At 35.3% G+C, this 24,385-nt stretch overlaps 1 protein-coding gene across 1 annotated transcript in view; it reads left to right on the top strand.

Moving 5' to 3' along the window:
* The first annotated feature begins 4,303 nt into the window (after positions 1-4,303).
* Positions 4,304-24,385, top strand: part of sas (stranded at second transmembrane protein) — a 40,073-nt gene continuing 19,991 nt past the window's right edge. Inside the window, exons 1-2 of the mRNA XM_077431940.1 lie at positions 4,304-4,425; positions 13,417-13,640. Of these exons, the coding sequence (XP_077288066.1) occupies positions 13,577-13,640 (64 nt within the window). The 5' untranslated portion in view covers positions 4,304-4,425; positions 13,417-13,576. The remainder of the gene's footprint in view (positions 4,426-13,416; positions 13,641-24,385) is intronic.

The following is a 24,385-nucleotide window of genomic DNA, read 5'->3' as shown; positions in this document are numbered from 1 at the left end:
ACAGGAGCCCCGTCGACGGTATGAAATGTTATTATTTTCAACTTCAGCTATACATATAATACAAATGGCCATCGACTTTAGCATCGCCAACTAATATAGTGCTTCCCCAATTTAAAGATTTATAACGTACAAGAAATTCGGATTGGATTCGAAGCGGATGTTGTTGGCACACATTAGGCTATCGCGGCGATACGATGTTCGTCGAGGTTTCCACAGTTTCCATCAGCCGAGTGACCTTGAGGCCTCCTTCCCGCCAGAATTGAGGATCCACTCCACTCCACTCCACTGCAATAGAAGACAGCATTGCTTTTGCAGACTCTTTTGCTCCAACGTAAAGCTTCATAACGGCATCGCACTCTATCTCGCTTCTTTCTCACCCCGTAACACTTGCAGGTGCGCGATCTACCTGACCGCGACGTCAACCGCACAGGTATGCTTACAACAATGCTCATATTTTTCAACAATATATTTTTTCAAACCAATATCATTCTATAATCAAAATAATAATTATATAATCAAAATCATTCTATAATATCATTATATTTTATAATTGAATAATTTTAAAATCACGATTTGATAAAATCCATTAACCCTTTGACTGCTACAACAACGATAAATCGTTGTTTTGAAATCGGCGAAGATTGCTACGACGATCGTCGTTGTCGTCATTAATTGTCGTATTTCAATACTTTCTTTGCCAGCGCATCAGTGGAACGAAACATTTTTTTTATATACGTATTTATATTTATTTTTCAATCAAGCTTTATAAATATTTATCAATTTTTTAAAAGCTCTTCAATTTTCGGGTTCATCATCAAAGTAAATTTCGGGTTCGTTGTCAAAGTCATATAAGGAGTTATTACTTGGGAATTGATTATTGTCGATAAATTCATTTTCAGAATCAGTAGAGCTGCTGATTTGTCGAGTTCCTCGGCGAGGAGCTATTATTTCGCTTTCGTCACTTTCACTGTCCGATATCATTTTGCAGAATTAAAATAAATGGCAAAAAACAATAGAAATCCGCTTTCAATTATATAGGTCACGAGACGTCACGAATTCGTGCAATCAATCAAATGCAACTGAAATGCATACAAAATGTTTATGATACATGTTGAAAAATTATTTGATTATTAGAAACTTCGCATCCTTGTTTGTCTCGCTCACACATACACAATTAAAACCAAGAAAGAAAGAGAGAAAGACCGCTACCTGTTTCAAATGTATCGCTTGTTTTGACAACGACAAATACATCGATGTCTAAAAATAGATTATTGAAAAAAATAATGCGTCGGAAACAATCGTCAAGACTTATTTAGTGTATATATGTAGGTATCTCTTTCGCACGCACGCATGTAAAAGCAAGACAGAAAGAGAGAGCGCGAGTCCACAACTGCTTCTTAAAAATGTATATAAAGTATTAAAAAAATTACGCGCGTTCGGCGAAGCAAGTATGTAAAAAAATATATTATATTTATTTTTTTATAAAGTAATTACAAATGTTAGCATTTTTCGCTTGGACATTGAAAAACCTCGTAGCAGCCAAAGGGTTAAACCAGGCATTAAGAGGGCTGTACACCCGAAACCTTAATTTTGTTGCCGTTCCTTTCTTCGATATATATATTGAGTGAATGTATATATTTAGTGAATGCGACAATATATATCAATATATATATATATATATATATATATATATATATATATATATATATATATATATATATATATATATATATGTATATATATATATATATATATATATAAATATATATATATATATACATATATCAATATATATATTGAGTGACAATATATATCAATATATATATATATATATATATATATATATATATATATATATATATATATATATATATATATATATATATATATATAATATATATATATATATATATATATATATATATATATATATATATATATATATATATATGTATATATATATACATATATCAATATATATATTGAGTGACAATATATATCAATATATATATATATATACCCCAGGGGAAGATAATATTCCCATCGACTTACTAAAATGTGGCGGCCCCCCCCTAATTAATATCTTAGCTAGGCTTTTCAGCAAATGCATCCAGAACCAAGCTATACCAGAAGGATGGAATAACGCAACTATCATTTTAATACACAAAAAAGGCGACAAAAGCGATATCAAGAACTACCGACCCATTAGTCTACTTTCAGCGGTCTACAAGCTCTTCACGAAGGTTATTACAGAAAGGCTGAAGAATATCCTCGACGAGAACCAACCTATAGAGCAGGCAGGGTTTAGGGCAAATTTCAGCACAATGGACCACCTCCAAGTAGTTGGCGAACTAATCGAGCGCGCCAACGAATATCAACGGCCACTGTGCCTAGGTTTCGTCGATTATGAGAAAGCCTTCGATACAGTTAGTCATAATGCAGTACTTAACGCTCTAAAAACACAGGGAGTGCCGGAACCCTATGTGGGACTGTTAGCTACAATATATAAGAATGCCACAGCTTCAGTTAAAATTTTTTCAGGTACAGATAGATTTAGCATAGGAAAAGGAGTAAGACAAGGAGATACAATCTCGCCCAAGTTATTCAATGCGGTGCTTGAGGGAGTTTTCAGGAAATTGGATTGGGATACAGCCGGAGTAAGCATCAATGGTCGCTTTTTGAGTCACCTTCGGTTCGCAGACGATATAGTTTTAGTAGCTCGTGATTCAGCTGACCTACTTATCAGACTAACACAGCTGGACAGGGAAAGTAGAAAAGTAGGATTAAAAATTAACGTAGATAAGACTAAACTAATGTTCAATAGTTATTGCATGCCTGATAGCATCCCCTTAGATGATAAACCAGTAGAAGTAGTAAATAATTATTTATATTTAGGTCAAATAATTGACATGTCTGGTAGTAAAAATGAAGAGATAAAGAGACGTATGAAATTGGGGTGGAGTGCATTTGGACGGATGAATGCTGTTTTTAAATCAAAAATGCCACTCTGCCTGAAGAAAAGGATCTTTGATCAATGCGTTTTGCCAGTGATGACGTATGGATGTGAAACTTGGACACTGAACGCCAAGATGCAAAATAAAATCCAATGCACTCAAAGAAGTATGGAACGCTGTATGCTTGGCATAACGAGGAAAGACAGGAAGCGGAACACGTGGGTGAGAAATATGACAAGGGTAGTGGACATAGTGGATAGAGTGAAGAGATTGAAATGGCAATGGGCGGGTCACGTAGCTAGGAGGATGGACGAAAGGTGGACAAAAGAAGTGCTTGAATGGTACCCGAGAGAAGGCAAAAGAGTAAAAGGAAGACCGCAAGGAAGATGGGTGAACGAAATTAGGAAAATGTGCGGAATGAGATGGATGAGTGTTGCGCAAAACAGAGACGAGTGGAAGCGTGTTGGAGAGGCCTTCATCCAGCAGTGGATGGCGAATGGCTGTAAATGATGATGATGATGATATATATATATATTGAGTGACAATATATATCAATATATATATATATATTGAGTGAATGCGACAGTTGCGCTTCGACCAGATAAAACGTATTTTAAATTGACAAAATCGAGGTTTCGTATTGTCCTATTTTCTCCTCCGAAACTGGACGAATTTTTAAAAAAAATCATCATCGGTATGAGAAAGATATTTTCTGTGCAACTATGCGCGTATTTTTTTTAAAATCGACCTAATTTTTTTTTAAATGTACCGTTTACCATGCACCCTTTTTTTTGATCTTTCGATTTTCGATCTTTGCGTTTTTGGGCGTTTCACATTCGGGCCCGTCACGGAGACCGCGTGTGACCAGTCGTGTCACCCCAATTTTGGAACAACGGGTTTCCAAATTTTTTTTTTTTAATTATAAAAAATTATTATGAAAATATGTATACATATGTATGTATATTACACATTTTTTTTCATCCATGGCACTATTACATGAAAGTTCATTCAATTTTCTAAGATTTGTATAATTTTTGACAAAAAATATATGAATTTCTTGATTGAATAACGAGTTTCCGGAAACCCATGGAAACCATTAGGGTGACACCACTGTGCATGCCTGTACAAATAAATAAATGTAACTAATACGTTTGGTCATAATGGCGCATTGGATAGTAATATTAAAAAAAAAAAACGATTTCATACGGTTGACAAAACAGAACAAGCTTTTAAATATTTTACAAAACAGTTACTAGTAAATTTTTAACATCGAAAGGTGTATCGTAATTCGTTAGCCTGTGATCTGACGGTACGCGCACAAGCATACCACCGGTCCCGCGAGATGTTGCAGGGCACATGGCGAGCTGTGGCTCCACAATTCCACGGTTCCACGGTTCCATCCGAAGCACGAGCTTAGTTTACTTTCGTGAGTGGTTCTGTGGCGACGCCCGCCATTGAGTGGGTCAAGCGAGTGCGTCTTCTACTTCTAATTTAACTAATCCTCCATTAATCTAGTCGAATCGTCAATTAAACCGCCTTCGCATTTCGGAAAGGCTCGCGATAACAACACAACACTAAGATCATTTTCCATTTAGATACTTACGAAATTATGTTCTGTCCTCCGGCACACGAAAAACGTGCCGCTCTAGTGTCTTTTTTTACCTATTCTAAAAAAGTGTGTATTTTTTTATAATAGTATCTCTCCTTGATAGTCCAGTAACAGACAACAGGAAAATTCCGACCCGTGAATAATCGAGATGGTGCGGTTTTTTATCTGTTCATAAAGTATTTCATATATGAATAAACGGCTTGTGTTAATTTGTGGTGAATTCAATATATGTACGAGCAATAAAAACGTTATATTAATGCGTGGTTTCCTGGTAATATCCGGTTTTCATTTAAATATTCCATATACCTACTGATTAAGACGAGAAAATCGCTATGTCACATTTATAATATAATATAAGTATGTATATCGTGGATAACCTTTTTGAAAATTTTATTGTTTTGCATTTTAAATGCATATAGCTGACGGATAATATGCATAATTTTATAGTTATTAGTCAACACGATATATCTATGGATATAAAATATCTATTGATTATTTATATTTACTTAATACTTAAATATTTATTATATACGATTAATGTCATGCATATTATTGTAGAATTCTTATATCAAACTCATCAATTTGTTTATTTAAATAATTTCGTTTGCTTTTGACTTTTATCAATAATTATAATATAATAACTGAGTAATGACAGATTAAAACATTTACTCAATGTCAACTCCACAAAACGTATGAATATTTTTGGGTAGTCTCAAGTCTGAAAGAGTAATTTTAAACATACCTACATACATATGTACTTACTATAATACTGAGTACAGGGATTTTGTAAAAATTTCTTATTATGAAATACAATGAGCAGATTAAAGATAATCATCAAGCATTAAAAAAATTGCAACATTGTAACGAAATTTTATATATATGTAAGTACATATAGGTATGTACATATAGAGTGTAAAGCTTGCTGATGTTTACGTTGTCTAATATGTGTATACATCGTCAAAATCATCTAGTAACAGTGTACACGGGAAAATGAATGAATATGTTTACTAGTAAATGTATACACTTTGCCAAGTTGACATTGTAACAGTTATATAGTCAGCCTATGACGGATTAAACTAAAAACTGAGAGATCCCGACATTACATTACATTGAAGAACATAATATCAATGAATTTATTTTAATAAATTGTTTTTCTAATCTAAATAGATCTAACCTAACATAGCATAAAATCGTAGTTATACCGAATATACAGGAAATTGAATCTTTTTAATTATTGCCTATTTCGTATCAATCGAACAATACGTTGATTATTTGAATACAATCGGTACCATTATTGAGCATAAACCAGCTAATCTGTCAAACTTTGATCGCATTTACTGGTGCACAGCGGCAAGTGCATGAATTTGCTAGCCAGTGTATACCTTGTATAGTAAGAGTATCAAGCTTTGTAAGCTTTAGATAAAAAACCACATGCAGTATATGCACTTACTAGACAATGTATACATCAGCATGAATTGACGCTTTTACTGTTACATATACATACATACATAGGTATTAGGGAGTGTATATTTGATTAAAATTGATCTACCATTTCTTAAACTTTTAACAGGTACTTATTCTACATATGTATGTACATGTACATCTCATTCAATGTCATATTAGATATACAGTCGTGCAAATTTATTTTTGCCCATTATTGTCTATTTGCATATCATATCACGAGTCATATTGTATTGTTTTTTTTCTTTTTTTATTATTAATAATAATAATGCAATTTTATCATCAGTGCTTCCATTATTCGTAAGTTGTTAGAAGTTTTTGAAAAACTTTTTCATTATTCCGACAGCACATTATTGGTATGTAATGCAAATCACTCTTTTTACTCAATGCCTTTCGTTGTCATTATCCGGTTTTCCGTTAAAAGTAAACAGCAGAATCGCGAGTAGACCATTAGAAAGTTGAAATGCTGATCTTGACCACAACAACTCTCTTCAACCTTGTACGCATCCCACTCTCTTTGCCATTAACCCTTAAATAATTACGGTCGTTGATGTCAATTCAACCATGTGAATATGAATTTAATTTTGCATTCGTGCAAGTAATTTTACTTTAGATTGAAAACCAAATCATAAGTCTTTAAGTCGAAGATGACCTTCGATTCCCACAGCAGGTGATTTTGTAGAAAGTGCACGCGCTTCACTTTTGCATTTGACTTGCTTGGTGAAAGCGGTCTTGCTTTTTAAGAATTCGCATACTTGCTCAAAAGTCATCAACATGGATACCAAATCGACTGATTAACTACCGTTAGTCCTTTTATGCATTACCGCTTTATAATCATGTCGAGTACCTATGTACGTACATACATACGTGTAGTGCAGGGGCTAAATATCTCAATTCTTACTTATTGTAACCCACGAGAAGACATTCACATCTCAGATGTGTGTGTGTACATATTTGCGCAGTAATTGGTACATAGTCAATTCACGCACATTCGATCGTGTCCGATTTTACATTGCGTCATATTACGACACGATTTCGCAATATCGACTCAAATCGTATTCAGTTCCTTTCTTCTACAATTAAATTAGCAATGCAGAATTTCACCTTTCGTTACGCGAATGATTTTTAAAGTGGGACGGAAGAGTCCTCTGAATTCAATGAGTTCAATCAAAACGCACGTATGCGATAAAAAAAAACATAAAAGTTTTACGATTGCGTGCATCTATTCACTACATTGAATTTTTCAATGTAAATGTGTCACATTAAAAAAATGTGCAGATAGAAAATTCTTATGAGTAATTGAATGCTAATGATAGTTTTATCAATACTATTATTACGTTTTCGGCAGGTTCAATGTTAATTTAAAGAGTTTTTGAAAGGACTTAGCCAAAATATGTGAAACAATGATAGATTATTGAATCACAATCCATTTTAGATCCACAACCAAATAAATGTATTCCAAGTTTCAAATATGTATTTGAGAGAAGCTTTAAAGGCGAAAAACGCGAATTTTCATCGATGAACCTAGTGGAAAACTTTCGTCGTATCAAGGCAACGTTAAATTAAAAATTTCATTGATTTTAAACAATGTCCTGTGCCTTCAACCAATCGATTTATCTCGGCAAATTTTTTGAAAAAATAGGTTTTTTTATCTTTTTTCAAGAATAGAATAGAATTAAGTTTTTTTAGGTTTATTAAACGAGTTTTGGCTGATAAACGAGAATTCTCAAAGTAGTTTCGCTTGTACATAAGTCCCCATACAAAACGCGCCACGCTCGCAATGAGTGCTTGTACGGGGGAAGCGTTATTTTCAGAAAATCGTCATTTTTACTTTATTTTTCATGGTTCCATGATTATTTTGAAAATATACATAAGTCGTTGAGAGCTTCTTTGGGTATATACATTTAATTTGAGCACAAGAAATACCCAAAATATTACTAGTTTTATGAAATATAAGGCAGCCAAAATGACCTATTTTGACGCAAAAATGTCACGTTTAACGTCATGTATCATTAAAAATGTCACATAATATTTTATTTAACATTCCCTTGATACGACAAATGTTCAAAATGACAAAGTCCATCGATGAAAATCCAAAATTCGCATTTTTCATTCCGTCTTAATTTAGTACATACATATACATATGTATATAACGAATCATACATCCAGGGCCGCCGAGAGGAATCCTGAGCCCTGGAAAAATAATTCCATACCCTATGACAAACCAAAAAAATAATCTTATACATAGATATTTTCTTAATATGCGAAAAATCTATCAGCACTATAAGAAAAATACCTATATGTTAAATGCTATTTTTTGAAATAATCGAATAAGAAAGTATGATATAACAGGTACGATTTCACATGGATACAAAGAACGCGCGGATCGAAAAATAATTAACATTTAGCATTAGAGAAATGTATGATTTATGTACATAGAATAATATAAAATAGCAATATCGATCAGTCGAACGTCTCAACACGGGGCCCCTCAAGTAGTCCGGGCCCTGGAACTTTAACCCCAGCTTCCCCTCCCCCCTCTCAGCAGCCCTGGATACGTCTCATACTTATTCCCGTCGAAATATTATTTACCAATAATGAGTCTGCTTATTCTAATTTATAATGAATTTCTGAATAATTTTTCTTGCATCTGCTCGGTGAGTCCTCTCAGACCACTACCTTCTATGTTTCTGTTGATTTTTATTATTGCAAGACCGTTACTATTCAATCCCCATAACATACCACACTTCATCATAACAATGTGCACGAAGTACAAAAATAAATTTCAGCTGGCCATAATTTCTCTTATATAATACATATATGCATGTAGCTATGTATATAAAATATACCCCTATAGTTATGAACTTTTGTGCTATGTTGAATGCTGGGTATTGTGCCAAAATGTTCATGCTTCTCCATTATATTAAAATCCACACACCGGCGAAAAGTATGAATGGCCTCAGCGATTAGAGATTGAATGCTATATTTTTACCTATTGTTAAAAGCGAAACGTACATACACACACTCACGCTAAAATTAGAGTTTCTTATAATGTTATTCACCATTGTTGCGAAAATGGATGAATTTTTTTCCGACTCATATTACAAAGATCAACCCAGTAAATGGCTGAAGGAACCAATTAATGTTTTCTTTCTAATTATTTAATAATCTTTTCTGCATCAAATCCAGTTTCAATGACTACCAACATATTCAAATGTTTTATTCATACATATACTCATATCTAGAAATATACTATTTTCCAAAAGTAAAGCTTGAGAAACGCCAGCTTACGCACATACACGCCCTCGAACATTGCAAAAATCGTGATCAATTCAATAGGCGACCTACATTCAACGAGTCGTACGATATCATACATACATTGAACATATGTATGTATGTAATTGCGTCAAAAAATAAATAAAAACAGACATTCAATAATGCATATAATTCGTAATTTACCGTTGGCTAGCTTTCATACACCATAGTATAAGTAAATTGCTTCGAAAACCGCATTGTGATTTAACGACCATTATGGCATATGTATGTACATTGTGTACTATATTGAATGGTTGTTGGGAAAATTTGCATATTTCCGTGCTAGAAATTGAAGTGGATTTTTCTAAAGATTTTTTTCTTATACATATATTATACTTAATATCAGTAGTGTAAATAAACATCTACACACCTAAGAATATGTACGTATTTAAATTATATCTATACATAATTTAAATTATTTGTACACATAAGTGACTCGTTGTTTTAGAGCCAGTATCTGAAAATTGCTATCTACATTTATTTTAGAAGTTACGTTTATTGGTAACATAAAATTCAAGTATCTTTGATTTTATTCTATATGTAAGTATGTACATACACATTTTGCTTAAAAATTACAACATACGTGTATATGAGCCGTTATAGTTGAATGTGGCGGAAGTTCAATTTTCAGTTTCAAAAATACTATTTCTGTTTGACTTAATTCACGAATTGTTATCACTTATTTATATTCGATTTGTCCAGAATCCCAAAAAAGCAGAATAAACGTATTACCGACCACCAGTATTTTTAAATATTGTTAAACGCAAAACATTATACTTGTTCAATGTATGTATTGCGAAATATTTCTCGAAATGAAGAAAAGTGGGCTTCTGCCACTTTCAAATATAATGGCTCCTATGTACATAGAGTAATAGTATGACAAAAGCAAACATTTTGATTTAAAAATAATGGTAATCGCAATACGCTGCAAGTGAAATTTTCTCAGTATAAATTTATTTCTGTAGAATGTATCAAATGTTAATTTTAAAAAATTACCTGCAAAAAGTTTCAACAACTATGTCTGTAATCTTGTCAGCAGCAAGCCAACTTTTTTAATTTCTCTATCGAATTCCCGTCAGTTATCTTCCAATGACAACGGTTAAATTTATTTTTCACTCTACTGGTTTCTTACGGTTCCTTCAAATGCTAAGTAAATTGCTTCCTCTTGACATATTCTAAGTGAAACTTTTTCATAATGAAAAAAGTCTATTGTTCAAAGTGAAACTGATGTTTTCATTTTTTTCATTGCTTACGTACATTGTTAACTTCCAAAAGCTGTTTTAACAAAAATCGAAAAAAATACTATCTTTTGTATGTAATTTTTAGTGGATACATATAGCACTTTTCATGCAAGGTGAGGAAATCCACATTTGTATGGTAGATTGCTTTAAAATTATAGGCAGTAAAAGCAAACAGAGTTCACGAGCCTCAGGTCAGTTCAGTCATCTCGTTGTCGCTGTTTAGTATCCGGTTTTGTCGGCGCTATGAATCAATCGCGTGCTCTGCTTTCTTCCGGTGAAAGTATTGACTGTCTGAAGAAACGTTATTCAACACAACAAGACATATTTGCCTCTCGAATCACCGAAACGCCAGTATAATTTGACATTTACTCATCTTCAAATGTCATGGACGAACAGTACCGAATCTACCTATTCGTCTGTTGCCCAACAAATCTCTTGAATACCTGTAGATTATACGATTTTTTACTCTGTAGATAATAATAGTACCTACTTAGGCATCTCTAATTGGGTATTGGGAAATTTAACGATTCGTTGTTTTGATTTTGAGTGTGGTGAATTTCACTTTTCTTGCGGAATAATCACGACAATTACTTGTATGTGCATTATATATAGGTACTACGTACGTGGGGATAACTGATGACGCAGATTGCAAAATTTAACCGAGACCGGATGTATCGTGGTTTCGCCGAATCAAACCGTCTGCGTGTGAATCTTTCGCGACACACTTCTTGTCGTTTTCTTGGTCAACTTAAAGACAAGGCCGACTGTCTGGACATACTTATGTATATAAATTTTATATTGTACAGTTAACACGTCTTGGTCGTTACAGTTAAATCGAACTGCATATTTCATGTCATTATACAAAATGAAGCAAAGTCGATTGACATATTTGAAAATAATTAAATAATCAATGTTGTCGAATTAAGAAAAAACTTCGGTTTATATTATATTATATTATATTAATAATATAATGTTACTAGTGTTGTACCCGATGACGGTTCTAGGACAATTACCCCCTGGACACATACGCCCCGGACATATACTCCCGGTCAAAAACCCCCTGGTCATTAACCCCCAGTGCAAATAACCCCCGTGCTAATAACCCCCCGCCAACGATAAAAATATTTTATAAAATTTGAGAGTATCTTTAATAAAAAGTCAGTATCAATATCAATACTAATTTATTTCAGTCATAATTCGTACATACATCGGATTCTTTATAAATAATCAATAATTAATAATACAAAATCAGTCAGAAAAATATATAAACTCAGAAATACAGATAATAATAATAAATACATACATATATCGGATTCTTTATATATAATTAATAATCAATAATAAAAAATCAGTAATCAATAATAATAATTTAAAATATACAAAACTCCAAAATCAATTGTAATGTAATGTCCAGAGGTAGGATAGTCATAGTGCTATCCATTGTTCCATTGTTGTAAATCTTTTGTAAAAAAGGTTCGGCAAACCTTTAACAATGCATTTACAACCTTTGAAAAATACGCGGCACCTTCTGGGTCCGGTGACTAGTAATGTCATAAAGAAAGATTGTGTGCTATTTCACGTAGGTAATCTATTATGTTACTATTACGATATCTGCGAATTAAATATTTTATATAAATTGAAATTAAATATGCTCTACCAGACTTAATTTATTCTTTTTTATTACTTTTGAATTATTAATTATTTATTACTATTTTTAATTATTTTATTTGCACGGGGGGCTATTTGCACCGGGGGATAATGAACAGGGGGATTTTGACCGAGGGTTTTTGTCCGGGGGGGTTTATGTCCAGGGGGTACATGTCCGGATACCCCCGATGACATATCATCGTATGGGTGTTGGCATTTTAAGTTATTAAATAAAATAAAAAAATTAAAAGAAATGTGTCGACGGTCATGTGTTCGATCCTCACTCGGTCGAATTTTTTTGACCTTTTAAATATATTTAATTGTTAATTTTTAAATAATTCAATATTAAAAAAAGTTAAAATCTCCCTACCTACCTACACGTAAACAATATAAAACACCAATAGAAAAATTAATTAATTAAATTAATTTTCAATATATGGCGGTAAATTCTCTGCCAAGAAGAAACATTGGTAGCAAATAGTATATATAAATACATTATTATACAGTATTCTTATATATTTTTTGGCGTCCATATGTATGTATGTCGAATCGAAACGATATTTTATCTCAGACAGGCAGACGGAATAGAGATATTATATATATGATTAATGATTAATAATATAATGTTATATGAAGAAGAAATGAACATAAATTGAAACACCTGATTATTCATACAATAACAACTTTCTTAAAATTTGCCATCTTCCCGATAAATCATTGGTCTTAGCTTAAAGTTTAAACCCCCTAATTGTGAAATGTGTCAACCATCTCTGGGCCATGCCGCCATCCATTGACGTCATAACGAAACGGAACGCATTTCGCATCGGTTCTCGGACAAGGACAGATCGACATTGCGTAAAACGGTTTTTCCCTCGTGGGTGTATTGAATTTCGCAAATTTTCCAGTGTGAGTCGTCGCTCTCGTTGTGAAATATGTTAACCTTAAACCGTACCGCAACTGAAACGATAGCTCACATACTCGTAGGCGAAAATTCGGTCAGTAGTAGTTGAGCGGTCGTCACTCTAGCGGCACATTCACATTTCGCCGATAATTGTATGTCTGTCTTCTAATTAAAAACGAAGAAAACCCCGCCGTATCTCTTTCCCTCTCTCATTACGTTTATTTTTATTATTTGGCTAATTTCTAAAATAATAATCACCATCAAATGTGTTTCGTTTTTGTGTTGCAGTTCATGGTGAACGTGCGGTGACTTCAACGTGCGGACAAGCGACAAACCCGTGACTAGAAGAATTTTCCGAAGTTAATTACTATGTTAATTGTTTTGCGATGTGAAAAGTGCTGTGAAGTTAAATAAAATTGTGCATTCGGTGAAGCCAGGCAATATCAAGATGGCACTATTAAAAATTTTACTGATTGGTGCAACTCTCACTGCGGCCATAGCTCTGGATACAGGTGAGATACATTTTTTTTAATACTTTATGTACCCAAAAAACCGTTCCACACTAGAAGTTAATGATTTGTGAAGTATGAAATACATACGTATATAAATATATAACATTAATCGAAAATTGCATTTAATATTATATATGGCATCTGAAAAGCTCATGTAGTGATTAAAGTATTTGTATTTGTATGTAATCTAAAAATAATCAAATTCTAGTTACATTTTTACCACAATAAATTGTTAATACAACACTTTCATACATACAATACATTTAAATATGTACATGTTTAAATGTATAATATGTATAGATGTATGTATATTTATTTTATTTATTAAATTCAATTTGAAGAAATAAATATTTTTTATACGTTATTATAAAAAATATGGTTAATATAATAAAGTGAACGTAGTCATCATTCGTTTAAATAAAAATAGATGATTTTCCTGGTATATCACAAATGGATGAGTGTCATTTATAAATGCATAAAAAATATAATTTTTCATGTGGATTTCCTGTTTGGAATTACGTCAATTTGTAAACTCAAAATATCTACGCGAATTGAATTGTGTACACTCATTCGGTTTCAAGTACGGTAGTTGTTTTATTTTCAAATTACCAAACTCGTGTTTGAGGCAATATAAGAAAAATCCAAATTATAAAAATATCATTGCGGATAATTCGACTTGATAGAACGCATTATAAGAATGGTCGCATTAATTACTTTTGTACCTGAGAAAAGAATTGTTCTATAATTTCCACGATTACTTCATTAGCGTGTGAACTGGGCTTTTAAGTTTTTTGTCGTGTTTCCACGCTTCGTGTCTCAAATTATGATCGAGAAAAGCTATCCCTTCTCTTCTCAATTTCCAAAGGGGGGTGGGGGGGGGGGTATAATTAACTTAATTTATAATAATACATATAATAGTGTTGCTTTATTTTTTTATGGTAGCGATTCAACGGACACCATTGCCGCGATTCGGTGTCGGAATTCTTTACATTGTAAGCTCAAATGCAAAAAATAACCTTTTGAAAATAGTTTTCTTCGTGTTTTTGAAAGTTTTTTCACGCAAACCATTTAATTGTAGAACTTCAAACGATGTTGAAGCTTATCAGACCGTGAAATGGACATTGTACCTATACTTATATCATTTCAGAAAAAGTAAACGCACCATGAAATGATTGTCGAACCTCATCTAACCGCTAAAGTAAACTTCCAAAAAATATCACCCACTCTGTTCTTGTTCACTGGTCTATGATGTCTCGTGATTAGACAATTTATTACATGTTGTACAAACGTGAGGATTTGTAAAATTCGTGCAACCACATACATACATACATACATATATACTTATACGTATTATAGTATCATAGGTATAACAAGCATTTCACGTTGTTAAATATCGTATCTATATATCTATGTACGTATTGCGATACACTCGTCGTTTCCGGTTTAATGTGATTTATACGCCAGTGTGTAATCCGTTACAATCGGCATTGTATGTACAACATCAGAAATGACATTTTAAATGTGGCTTTTGTTAATTTCATAGTACGCACGCTTTCGTTGAAAATATTTCATATTGTGCAATAACGTTTATTAATCTAGCACATAAATACATACATATGCCCGTACATATGTATATAGAAATGCACAGTAATCTAGAGCCGATATTCTTATGTACATATATACATACATACATACATATGTACATATATTCAAAATAAAAATCAACAAAAATTTTATATCATCAGTCATTCAATTTTAACTAAAATTCTTATATATCCTACATAGAAGGAATTTCATATTCTTCTAATTTTTAACACTGTGTGTGTCCTCTAGAAGTGAAGGTTATATACGTAGGTTATGCTCCATTTAATTCAAATGCCTATATATGTACATATGTATAGGTAGATAAAAAAATATCCAGCATAAAAATGGGCATCGAAAAAGATAAATCTTAATCAATCTTTATTTAATTATAACCTTTATATGACGCTCTTTATATATTTACTACATAGTGTTGTACCCAATGAAATATCATCGCATAGGTGTTTAAAAAAAATTAAAAGAAATGTGTCGTCGGTGATGTGTTCGAATCTCCACGCGGTCGAATTTCTTTCAAATACCTTTTAAATACATTTAATTTAATATTTATATTTAATTGTTTAATATGAAAAAAAAAATGCTAAAAACTACCTACCTTCCTACCTACATGTAAACAATATAAAACACCAATAGAAAAATTAATTAATTAAATAAAATTTTAATAGATGGCGGTAAATTCTCTGCCAAGAGGAAACATTGGTAGCAATTAGTATATATAGAAGTTTTTTTTCTTTTGTTATTATATTTGTATATACATTTTGGCAGTGGTTTAGTTGTTACGTACACATGTATTTAAGTCGAATCGAAACGACTAATATAGTACGGCGAGCGTTAAGTCAGACAGACAGACAGAATAGCGATATTATATATATGATATGACATGATGTAGTCAAAACTACATGAATTTTCTATTGTATCTACTGTCAATATTTTCATTTTACTTAAAAACATTTTATATTACTTTGGGTAATAACGCACAATATGTTGAAAAACGATAAAAAATTAAAGTGTGGCAATTCCGGAATAACAACCCGAACCGGTTGTCACCCGTGACCTGAAAGAGGAACCGGTAATTATTGTTACAGGTAATTTCCTGCGACCGTAAACTTGAATTGCAATTCACTCGATTCGGACGTAACCGTTTAAACACAAAATGGTGTAAATTGATACACGTATATAAAAAAAAAAACCAAGGTAAATTTTAACTGTGATTATTGTGATTTTAAAATTGTTAAATGAGCATATATAATATGTATAATACTAAATCAGTAAGAACCAAGAATACAATAGTGGTGGGCTGAGTATTGACCGATCCTGTTCAAGTTGTCTGACGCCTTGGGCTCATATTCTTATTCCCAAACAAATCACGACCGAGGCTGAGATGATCACTCACTTAATTGGAACGATTATCGTGTCTCACTCTTCTTTGAACTATGCAAAGCTAAACTTGCTAAAGTATTCTTAAAATGGGTATAAATAGTGGGTACGTAAAGGCATACCTTATGAAAGTAAATTTGAACTCGCCTCATGTTCTAATACTAGACACATAGACATATGTATATTCCATGTCCGTATCTGAAGTCTTTTGAATAATTTCTGAGTGCTTTTTTGGGGTCATTAGCTGCTAAACAGAGTTTGGAAATGTTCTATTGCACAAACGTCATGTGTTACTATTACTCCGTCGACATAATGCTCTCTGGTTACAAAACATCTTCGAAAAAAAATCAAATCACGTTAAGTCCAGATCTGTACCACTTTTGAATATTAACCACATACATAAATGATTTAAATTACACGCTAATTTTATGCAATGAGTCAACGCGGAACACTACTGATTGTAATAATAAATCTTCTTACCCACCGAATCATTGCGAGTTAGTATCTAAATAAGTTTTGTTAAAATAGGATATGTGAGGAAATCTAAAGTTATAAATTAGATATCCTTACATATACATATGTATTACTGGTACGTCTAAGAGACAGTGGCGCATACAAATCAATATTATACCAGCAACATACATTCATGGTGTTTGTTGGCCAGACCATGGATATGTGACTCCAGGTCGATCGTTTCCTTATCTGGGTTTAACAATTTATCTGACTTTATTGAAACGGTTGAATGCCAAATGCAAAATTTTTTTCATAAATGTATCCATAGATGTATTTGTAATTGGCTAGTAAGTAAAAATAAATAAATGAAATAGTTCGTAGGATAAACTCGTACGTACATACATATGTATGTACATACATGTAGTGCAATTTTGTGAAGTACATAGTACTTACATATGTATGTACATGTGGAAATAGAGCAGTAATTCTTAACAGATTTTTATCGAAATATTGGTCTCCCACGAGCTAGCTACAAGTGTCTTGCAAAATAATGAATATTCTTAGAGGAAAAATATCTTAGAAAGAAAAGAAAAAAGTTAGCTTAGGCTTGATACAACAAAAATTTTGTCTAAAAACAATACTCGGCTCCAACTAATAACTTTTAGTTGTAAGTTGGAATTTTTTTTACAAATTATTGGGAATGGAGGAAGTGAAGGAGGGGGGGGTATTTTTCAAACGGTTCGGTGATTATTGGTCACAAAAGTCACTAAAATCTCTATAACGGAACATCTGGCAGCCGAAAAGTCCATCATTCTAACGATAACTATCATACTAACGAGAACTCGAGTGCCAAATATTCCATATTCGCGATTTTCATGGCAAAAATTGTCTTTTGGGCGATCGTAATGTGACTAATAATCCAATTACCTTCTCAAACGCATATTTAATATCATTACTCAGTGTTCCGAACTAAGAACCACTGATATAAAAATACCTTCCTTAAGAGGGCTGTACAGCCGAAACCTTAATTTTGTTACCGTTCCTTTCTTCGATATATATATTGAGTGTATGTATATATTGAGTGAATGCGACAAATTATATCAATATATATATTGAGTGAATGCGACAGTTGCGCTTCGACCAGATAAAACGTATTTTAAATTGACAAAATCGAGGTTTCGTATTCTCCTATTTTCTCCTCCAAAACTGGACCAATTTTTAAAAAAAATTCATCATCGGTATGAGAAAGATACTTTCTGTGCATCTATCGGCGTATCTTTTTTAAAATCGACCGTTAAATAAGCACGCTGGACTCGTTTCGTGGGTGTAAAAAAGAGGCGATTTTATAGATGTTTGGCGGCTCCTAGCTAAATAATTAATCAAAAAAATAAAACGATAGATGCACCTCAATGGTGAATATCCATAGCATATTAAAAAAAAATTCTCTAGTGCCATAATTGAGGAATGGAGAAGTATAGTACGTTTGTATGGACAAGGCGCTGGTGTCCAGCCCTCTTAATAATGTTGATTATTAATATGACAATTAAATGTGTGAATGAGTGAATACGACAGTTGCGCTTCGATAGATAGATGCACCCCATAGCATATTAAAAAAAAAATTCTCTAGTGCCATAATTGAGGAAGGGAGAAGTATAGTACGTTTGTATGGACAAGGCGCTGCTGTCCAGCCCTCTTAAACACTACATATTTGACCTGTCAGTAAAAACAATTTCGGAATCAAGTGCACGCTATCAACAAAAACTTAATAATTACGTGTTTATGTACCAATGTCTAAACGAAAAAGTATTATTCACTTATTAATTTGATTAATCTTAGCGGATGTAGTCTACGGATAGTATGGAGGATTATAGTGCTGCCTCATAGGCGAGCTACATTGTCGGGATGCCAAAGAAGTACCTTCCTTGCATGCTGTAGGGTCGTCGGCATTGGAAGAACTTGGATGTAGGCAACGTTGGGCAATTGTGACGTTGTGCAACGTTATATATGTATACCAGGATGGGTAATCGACCTGTCGCTTCCTACCGAGAATAGGTATATTGCCTCGAGTTGTTCTTTCACGTGTTGCCGACGATCGATCGCGTGCATTATGCAACTGAACCCATAAATCGACTGCATAATACCATCATTTATTTCAAGCGAGATTACACCTATCCTGAAGTGTAACATGCGATATTCAGCGTCAGCAAAAAATATTATTCTACAAAGTCATAAAATTGATCGAGCACTTGATGTATTATATAATATACTAGCTAAACCCGGCATGCGTTGCAATGTCACAATAACGCGTGCAATTCCCGTTCCCGTTCTTGTTCCCGTTCTCGTTCTCGTTCCCGTTCCACAGAAATTCAATATTCTATATAGGTATAGATATATATGTTGACGTGGGCCATCCGCTGTGTGTTTGTAGTACAGCCCTGAATGGTCAGTATATTCAAGTGCGAGGTAGGCGCGGTGCGATTATTGTCACACCCGTGGCGTGATGCATTGAAGGCGGGAGGATAACTTTACTTTCGCGTTAGTAAAATCGATGTTATAATAATAGAGGGACCCTTACGAATAAATAATTGTTGTCAATTTTACGCGGTACGTCTCTATAAATACGCTACATCGCACGGAATACAATCGGATCAATATATTGTGTGTTTTTGAATGTATTGTGCAATTTTTTACCGATGCTTGCCCATCTTGTGAGTAATATAAACAAACAGAGAAGTTTTTATCGGACATACGTCGAGTACGACTGCGTCAAATATGACTGATGCTAAAATTATTTAGATCTGTCCGTGGACAACTGTCACTTGACAACAATATAACACCTAAAGCCACTTCTATTAATATTACATTTCTCTGGTTTTTTCCTGTTTTTTTTTCACAGTAATCTCCCGGACATGCATACAACAAATCCTGAAAGTTCCATCGTAATCAGTTCAATGGTTTAGGAGCCTATTCGAGACACAGACAGACAGACATTGATTTTTTATGGGTCTACGTGACGAGCCAGAATGTTAAATTACAGAAAACACAAATATCGGAAGGCAAAGATCGAAAATCGAAAGATCTTAAGTAGAAAGATAAAAAAAAAATGGTGCATGGTAAACGGTACATACCCACTTAATTTGCGCGAGCAGGGTACAACAAGAACAAGAGGAACAGGCTTTTCCTCCCGTATTCTGCGCGCGCACATTAATACGGGAGGAAAAGCCTGTTCCTCTTGTTCCTGTTGTATCCTGCTCGCGCAAATTAAGTGAGTATGTACCGTTTACCATGCACCCTTTTTTTTGATCTTTCGATTTTCGATCTTTGCCTTCATATTTGTGTTTTCTGTAATTTAACATTCTGGCTCGTCACGGAGACCGGATTTTTATATATACAGATATAATTTTTCCACATAGATGGCAGGAAAGCCAAGATTTAAATTTTTGGCTCCGATCTAATGTGCTAATTTTCTGAATTGTTAAAAATCAATATTTTCCCTTGAAATATCTAATGTGTTATATCACCATGATATTCAAATCACTTTAGTGTATATTCACTATCATATGTACATGCTAACGAGTTGAATTGTTCAAAAATTTCAATAGATGAGCATTCGGTATGTATCAAATATATTTCTGTGAATCGTTCACGAACACCTAATTAATCTTATAATTAGGCTCTTTGTGGTCACGGTCGTATTATAAAAAAGGCATTTTTTACAGATCGAACAAACCATAGAATCGCGTGAAAAGTTCGACAAACAAAAACAGTCAATCAATCTTCAAGTTGTCTCCTTTTTTTGGACACGTAAATCGATTTGTCTGGCGTTCATCAAACCCCAACACCGTGAAACGTTTCATACATGGTCTGGGTAATTTTCAAATTATTTGATACCCACGCACCAAGGCAAGGGAGACTATACGTCCTAATGTCGAAAACAAAACGAAGGTCTTCCGGTGTGGGTGAATCGTGAGATCTTTTGACCAATTCCAGTTTAACGAAGGTAATTCGGACAGAATCATATAAGTTTACTAAGAGGCACTGATCAGTATAGTGTAACTAATTGTTTAAAGCAGAAGAAACAATGAGACCGTGGGCAATAACGAATCTAGTATATATTTCATTTGCCATGTAAATATTTTTCTTTGCGGTAAATTCCACACAGACCCCGCTGGGTAATTAATGAATGGATGGTAATGTGGTACAAAAGACTGCTCGAACATTCAATTGAAGACCGCAAATTGTATTCGGTTTTTTCCCAAGCTTTCAGATGTATTGAAATCAATTCCGTTTCCACGCCTGAAATATCATTAACCTGTTATGAAAATCTATTTCGATTTTCGATTTTTTTTTAATCATAAAGCACGCATGCTCTTATGCAATTTTCGTTTCAATAGACCCTAGCAGCAATCATGAGAAATACTCATCCGTTGCATAAACCTATTCAATGCATTTTACAACAGAAACTCTTGCGTAAAAAGAAAAGCGTTAACGCGTCAAAGAAGAATAAAAAAACAGAGCATCTAATCTATAATTTGGAAAGAGACTTTGTATGTATGTAAATATCCTTGGTCGTCGTCATCGTCCGTAGATCGGTGACGTCATCGAACACGTGATTCGATTTTTTTTTTTTTCGATCCATGGGCGCCGATTTGTTTTTTTCGATTCAATGGATTCACCCCCGCGGGGGCGCAAGGCGAGTAGCTTCATGGGGCCCCGCCAGGGGCGCCACAAGGGGCGCAGCCCCGTGGGGCCCCGAAGGGGGCCCGGAGGGCGCAGCCTCATGGGGCGCAGCCCCATGGGGCTCAAAAGGGGGCGCAGCTTTATGGGGCACAGCCTTATCGGCCGCAGCCTTATGGGGCGCTGTCTTATGGGGCGCAGCCTTATGGGGCGCCGCCTTATGGGGCGCCGCCTTATGGAGCTTAGCCACATGGGGCCCCGAAGGGGGCGCAAGGGGGCGCAGCCTCATGGGGCGCAGCCCCATGGGGCCCCGAAGGGGGCGCAGGGGGGCGGAGCCTCATGGGGCCCCGAAGGGGGCGCAGCCGGGCGGAGCCTCATGGGGCCCCGAAGGGGGCGCAGCCTCATGGGGCGTAGCCTTATGGGGCGCTGTCTTATGGGGCACAGTCTTATGGGGCGCCGCCTTATGGAGCTTAGCCGCATGCGGCCCCGAAGGGGGCGCAGCCTCATGGGGCGCAGCCCCATGGGGCCCCATGGGGCCCCAAAGAGGGCGCAGCCTCATGGGGCCCCGAAGGGGGTGCAGCCTCATTGGGCCCCAAAGGGGGCGCAGCCCCATGGGGCCCCGAAGGGGGCGCAGGGGGGCGCAGCCTCATGGGGCGCCGCCTTATGGGGCGCTGCCTTATGGGGCGCCGCCTTATGGGGCGCAGCCTTATGGGGCGCTGTCTTATGGGGCGCAGCCTTATGGGGCGCCGCCATATGGGGCGCTGCCTTATGGGGCGCCGCCTTATGGGGCGCCGCCTTATGGGGCGCCGCCTTATGGGGCGCCGCCTTATGGGGCGCCGCCTTATGGAGCTTAGCCGCATGGGGCCCCGAAGGGGGCGCAAGGGGGCGCAGCCTCCTGGGGCGCAGCCCCATGGGGCCCCGAAGGGGGCGCAGCCCCATGGGGCGCAGCCCCATGGGGCGCAGCCTTATGAGGCGAAGCCCTAAACGGCAACTGATCATGGGGGCGAAGCCCTTGACGGCATTTAATCATGGGGGCGCGGAGGGGCGAAGCCCTAATAGGCATTAACTAAGGGGGGCGAAGCCCTAGGCGGCATTTAATCATGAGGGTGCGGAGGGGCGAAGCCCCAAAAGGCATTAGTTAAGGGGGGCGAAGCCCTAAACGGCAGTTAATCATGGGGGCGCGGAGGGGCGAAGCCCTAAAAGGCATTAGCTAAGGGGGGCGAAGCCCTAAACGGCAATTAATCTTGGGGGCGCGGGGGGCGAAGCCCTAAAAGGCATTAACTAGGGGGGGCGAAGCCCTAGACGGCATTTAATCATCGGGGTGCGGAGGGGCGAAGCCCTAAAAGGCATTAACTAAGGGGGGCGAAGCCCTAGACGGCTTTGAATCATGGGGGCGCGGAGGGGCGAAGCCCTAAAAGGCAACTGATCATGGGGGCGAAGCCCTAAACGGCAATTGCTCATGGGGCGTGGAGGGGCGAAGCCCTAGAAGGCAAAGGCTCAGGGGAGTGCCGAGGGCGAAGCCCTAGAAGGCAAAAAAAAAAATTTGATTTTTTTAAATTTTTTTTTTGATTTTTTTTTTATTTTTTTTATTTTTTTTTTAATTTTTTTTAAAAAATTTTTTTTAATTTTTAATTTTTTTTTTTTTTTAAATTAAATTAGCTTAGTCATGTTTAAGCGGTTTATATTATAAACACTGAGCGAAGCCGGGTAATACAGCTAGTCTACTATAAAGTGAGCGTCAAAACTGATGGCATTTGATATAAGAAACAATTGCTATCACAACATCTCAATTTGAACACTGTATGTCTGCATTTACATGTATTAGTATGTACATATAAATAGAATTAAACCCAAATCATCAAAATTTCATAATAAATTGGCATTTTCAATTATGAGGTCTCCAAAAGATATTTAGAAACTGCACTTTCATCTTCTTGTTTAAATCGTTGACTATTATCTGTATCTATTCTATCATATATGTATGTACATATGTATAATATCGCTATTCTGTCTGTATGAGATAACGCTCGCCGTACCACATAATAGTCGTTTCGATTCTGTGTGTCTGTCTGTTTCAATTCGTTATATGTACGTCACAGCTAAACCACTTCCAAAACGTATATATGAATACAATAACAAAATAAATGGTTTCCTTGATTGTTCTGATTTACTGAATAAGGTTAATTTCAGAATCCCAGTTCGATACCCTAGACGCGTTACACTCTTTTCACTTGATCCTTTCAATACTAATTCCCAAAAATATTTTTATCTGCAGCGCGTTTATCGTATGTTTAACGAAGAGCTGAATGAGGTTGATCTGTTTGGTATTTCCCTACATCAATTCAGGTCTAACATCAAGAGAATCTTGACCGATTGATTCATTTTTTCTTCTATTCTATTTTTCCAATATTTCCATTATTTTTATACTTTAGTTTAGTTATGTAATGTGCTATTTAATCATATTATAGCTTTCATTCCTTTCCATTTCATTTGTTTATTTTGTATTTACCTTTTTCATTTGTTTTTTATATTTGTAAATTTCAATTTCTTCTTATATTCTATCTTATAACCTTTTCCAAATATTTTAATACTATAGTTTAATTATGCAATGTACTACATATTTTGTCATGCCTTTATTC

Source organism: Arctopsyche grandis, chromosome 6 (assembly GCF_051622035.1).
Source record: "Arctopsyche grandis isolate Sample6627 chromosome 6, ASM5162203v2, whole genome shotgun sequence".
NCBI lineage: Eukaryota > Metazoa > Arthropoda > Insecta > Trichoptera > Hydropsychidae > Arctopsyche > Arctopsyche grandis.
This window is presented reverse-complemented; position numbering and strand designations above follow the sequence as displayed.